At 28.7% G+C, this 4,770-nt stretch overlaps 1 protein-coding gene across 1 annotated transcript in view; it reads right to left on the reverse strand.

Annotated features, from left to right (window-relative positions):
* Nucleotides 1-4,770, reverse strand: part of LOC106690362 (breast cancer type 2 susceptibility protein) — a gene marked incomplete in the record, with an annotated part of 19,486 nt that overhangs the window by 8,206 nt on the left and 6,510 nt on the right. The window contains 7 exon segments of the mRNA XM_067050579.1: nucleotides 75-172; nucleotides 568-778; nucleotides 1,131-1,316; nucleotides 1,509-1,659; nucleotides 1,797-2,027; nucleotides 2,229-2,317; nucleotides 2,407-4,173. Of these exon segments, the coding sequence (XP_066906680.1) occupies nucleotides 75-172; nucleotides 568-778; nucleotides 1,131-1,316; nucleotides 1,509-1,659; nucleotides 1,797-2,027; nucleotides 2,229-2,317; nucleotides 2,407-4,173 (2,733 nt within the window).

Here is a 4,770-nt window from a genome sequence, read left to right on the forward strand (position 1 = left end):
GATATTATAATAATTCCACAATTGTGGTTAGAATTTATTCCATTAATATAAAAAGCGAAATAAAAATATTTCACCTCAGGATACAGTTTTTCAAACAACTCTTCTGATTTTAAAGTAAGGTCATTTTCTTTCAAACAAGAAGCATGATGTTCACCATATGCATTTCTTAAAACTGAAAAAGAAAATATTAACATTTAACAAGATCTTTTATTATTAGTATAATGTATGATTAGCTATATTGTTTTCACAAATACTTGATAAAAGCAACTAGGTTAAATCATTTGAGGTAAAATTAAATACTAAATTATAAAGTGAATCAAAAAGGATGCATTAACAAGCCTCACATGAAGTATTACTTTATTCACCCAAAATATCAAGGAAAACTGAATCAAAAATAATTTCAGACAAAATATTTCTCAAATTTTAACAAAAAATAAATACATGATATAATAAAACAATTGTTTTGTTTTTTAAATAACTCAAAATGAGTGTTTCTAAATAATCGCTATTACATATCCGCTTAAAATATTCATTGATAAGGGTTTTAAATAAAATAAAAATAAGTACCTGTTTTCCCATCAGCATCTTTTGACATAAACAACAAAGGATAAACTCTTGCAATGACAGCTGAGGTGAGACCAACAAGGCCTCCATTATGGAAAATAGAACCAAGAGATACTTTTATAGGTCCAGGCTGCCTGGTGAATCCCAATTTCACATCCCACTTTACACGCCTGACACAGTTAGTATGTAATTTTAAACGGATTAAACTGGTACTCTACAAAATACAAAAGGTGATACCAAAACAGCTAAGTTACAATAGCCTCTTACTTAAGAGAATTTAAAAAATATATGTTCATAAAATATACAACAAATAAATAAATGAAACAGAAAGAAATTATTTTTCAGACAAAACAATACATCACATAATATAAAAATGTGACTCAAAATCTCTTGAAGGAGTATAATCTTTTTCCAGGCAATATGAAAATCTTTTACCTCAAATTACTGGAACCTTACAACGTTCAATGAGACTTTCTAATGACAATTATATGTAATATAAATAATATAAATGCAATTTTAATAACTTAAAACAAATGATTCAAAAAAATTAGGCAACTTAATTATACCTCTAATGGATCACATCCTTCAGTACAATTCAATAATTCTGCGGCCTGAATAATCAATTTCATTCCTATTTTAACCTTCTGCCGATCTATTAAATTTTTCATAGCTGGATCAATACAGGCCCAAATGCTGTACCAGCTATCTGTCAATTCAATTTCATAACTGGATTCACCATCATTTAAATCAGCCTGAAAAAAATATTTAACAATTATTTTTTTATCTTGACACTTGTTTTTATTGAGTGATATGGAGTATTATTGCTAATGTTTTGAGTGCTATAATTATATTTTAAAAGATAAAGTCAAAATATACAATTACAATAAATTAATATTATTGATATTCATAAAATTATAGAAAAATTTAAAAATGAATAAAATTACATTCCGAATGTCAGCAACGCATGCGATTAATCTCCTGGAGGATGGCTCATCACATTCTAAAACTTTTTTTAAAGCAGGTCTTTGAGCAAGATCTATTTCTCTATCATACCGATACTTCAATTGATGTAGTACATTTTCTGGAGTTAAATATCTAAAATAAAAAACATTTTTTAAACTGTCAAGGTCATAAATTTCTATGGTTTCATATATTACAACAAACCAAGTAAATTCAATATTTGACAAAAAAGTATTATCAATATCAATACATATTCAAAATATTAACTTTACCTATTTGCGAGATGTTTGGGAAATGCTCTTTCATAAGAGGCTAATTTCCAAACAATCCATTTGAAATGATTCTTTATCCAGGCTGGTGAAACCAAAGAGGGGTCAACATTAGGGTTCAAAAAGAAACATCTGGATAATTCATTCAAGCTAATTTTGTTGTCATCAGATAGGATCAAAGAAAAACCATACCCCAAATCGATAATTCCTTCTTTAGAGAAGCACTCCTCATAACTATAACAGAAAAAAATTATTATCAAGATAACATAAAATTCAAGACCTAAAATTATTTGTAACTACATAATAAATAAATCCTTATTTTATTCCATGAACCCAAAGAAATTAAAGCTGAGTACGGAAACAAAATATCTTTTGAATGACATGAAATGTCATTTATATTAACAAAAAAATCCAAAATTATGACATAAAACTTACCTGAAAAATGATTCAGCATAGAATTCAAACTTTCCAGCATTAGTTGAGTTGATACATAATATTTCTTCTATTAATCCAAGCTGAAACAACTGTTAAAATAATTTAATAATAAGTACAATTTCATAAAGAAAAAACAAACAAATATTTATATATCCAAATAATTAAGCGAAGAACTAACTTGTTTTTTATCAAGAAACTGCTGCAGATTATCACTAATTTTTTTAAGGCTACCATTCTTTCTTTGATTTACATACAATCCTGGAGAAGCTATAGGTCGGTTTTTCAGCTTTTGTTTAATTATTTCATCAGCTCTCTTTCGGTGATCTGCACGAATTGAAAGAACCTCAATGGGACAAGATCTAAAATTTCTACTTCCTATGAAATCATTACTAATTAGATTAATGGAATCATTCTTAACAATCTGCTCGGGAGTAACTTTTAACTCAGCTGCAACCAAGACTTCTTCATCAACATCCTCAAATTCCATTTCCAACAATTTTATAGGTTTCATTGATTTCCTGTTGAAAAATGATGAAGGACTTGATAAAACAGATCTGTCTGGGGTGCAATTAGCCATAAATGCTGCAGCACTGTCAGATACTTCATAAATCATGGTTAAGTCACTTTCTTCAGCGCTAAATTGACTATCACACTTGTTTGATTCTAAATCTTTAGTTTCAAAACGATCATCAATGTTCGAATTCAATTTATGATCATTAAGGTTAAGAATTTCTCTTGGACATTTATTATTCTCAATTATATCCATCTCTTCATCTAAAATTGATTGTGATATACTTTGTGTAAATGTCAAGTGTTGCATTTTTGATTCCATGGGAATATTATGTTCACTTACATCATTAGATAGTTTCTGACTTAAATGCACTATACCTGGATTAAAACATACTTTTTTAGCTAATGGCTGATCTGAGGTAGAAATTCCTGTGTGAGAAGATTTACTTTTCTTATCATTTTGATTTAGGTTAATGGATAACTTCTTGTTCATGGATACAGTTGTGAAAGTATGAGGATTTATAGATTCTTGAATACTAAGCACCGGAACTTGGGCTTCAATTTTATTTGAATTTGTTTGTTTTAAGACTGGATCCAAACATACATCACAAGACAAACTTTTATTTGGAGAATTTGTACATTGAAAAATATAATCACTACTTATTTCAGCCTCAAACAGATGAATTGGTGTGTTATCTATTTCTTCACTAAATTTAGATTTTACTCTAAGTAAAGCATCTTTAGAAACACGAACATGTTTACCTCTTGCAGTAGAGAAATTTATTCTTGCACCTTTATCAGGAGTATTTTCATGTCCTATACTATTAATTTTGGGGGTGAAAGGGAAATTTTCAAGAGTATTTCTATGAATTAACTTATCATCAGCATTAAAATTATCACTGAAATCAGCTGAACACGGGAATGAATCATTGTATTTATATTTAATGGACAAGCGATTTTCTGATAATACATTCTTTGTTTTCTTTAGCTCTATATCAACTGAATTATCTTTAATAATTCCAATAAATTTAGATTTCATGTCATCTAATATAACATCAGAAATTTCAATTTTTTTGCTTTCATCAGTTGAAAAACTGAAAGGATCAGACTTATCAAAACATGAAAAAGAAGTGTCTAGTAATTGGCGTTCATTTATTTCAATCTCATCATTCCCTCCTTTACCTACATTGTTTTCAGATATTTCAATTGACTTAATAGTAGCTAGAGCACCATCAGAAACATTTCCATCATGGTTACCAATGGTAGTTGAAAATATGGAGTTATCAGCTTTATTAGACCCAGTCAAAATTGATTTAGATATTGGATTAATATATGTTTCATTTGTTCTCACTTCGATCAAACTACCATCAAGCATTTCATTATATTTAGATTTAACTTTGGCTAAACCATCTACAGAAACTTTAATATTTTTGCCAGAAGAACTTGAAAACATAAAATTATCAGATTTCCTGGAACTAGGCAAACGTGTTTTTGATAGATGTATATTACATGTTTTATCTTCAGTAGTAATTGTCATATCTTCAGCCTCATGGCTCTCCACAATTTCATTATATTTTGACCTTACTTTAGCTAGTGCATCTTCTGTAACTGTAATGTTTTTACCACTAGCACTTGAAAACTTCATATTATCGCTTTTACTCGAACTAGGTAAACATGTTTTTGGTCCCAGATTAATATATGTTTTATCTTTAGTGATATCTTCTATTTCTTGGCTCTCCATAATTTCAATATATTTTGACTTTACTTTGGCTAGTGCATCTTCAGAAACTTTAATATTTTTGCCACTAGCACTTGAAAACATAAAATTATCGCTTTTACTCGAACTAGGTAAACATGTTTTTGGTCCCATATTAATATATGTTTTATCTTTAGTAATATCTTCTATTTCTTGGCTCTCCATAATTCCTATATATTTTGACTTTACTTTGGCAAGTGCATCTTCGGAAACTTTAATATTTTTGCCACTAGCACTTGAAAACATAAAATTATCGCTTTTACTAGAACTAGGTAA

Source organism: Halyomorpha halys, unplaced genomic scaffold (assembly GCF_000696795.3).
Source record: "Halyomorpha halys isolate HHAL.00 unplaced genomic scaffold, Hhal_1.1 Scaffold1680.1, whole genome shotgun sequence".
Lineage (NCBI taxonomy): Eukaryota > Metazoa > Arthropoda > Insecta > Hemiptera > Pentatomidae > Halyomorpha > Halyomorpha halys.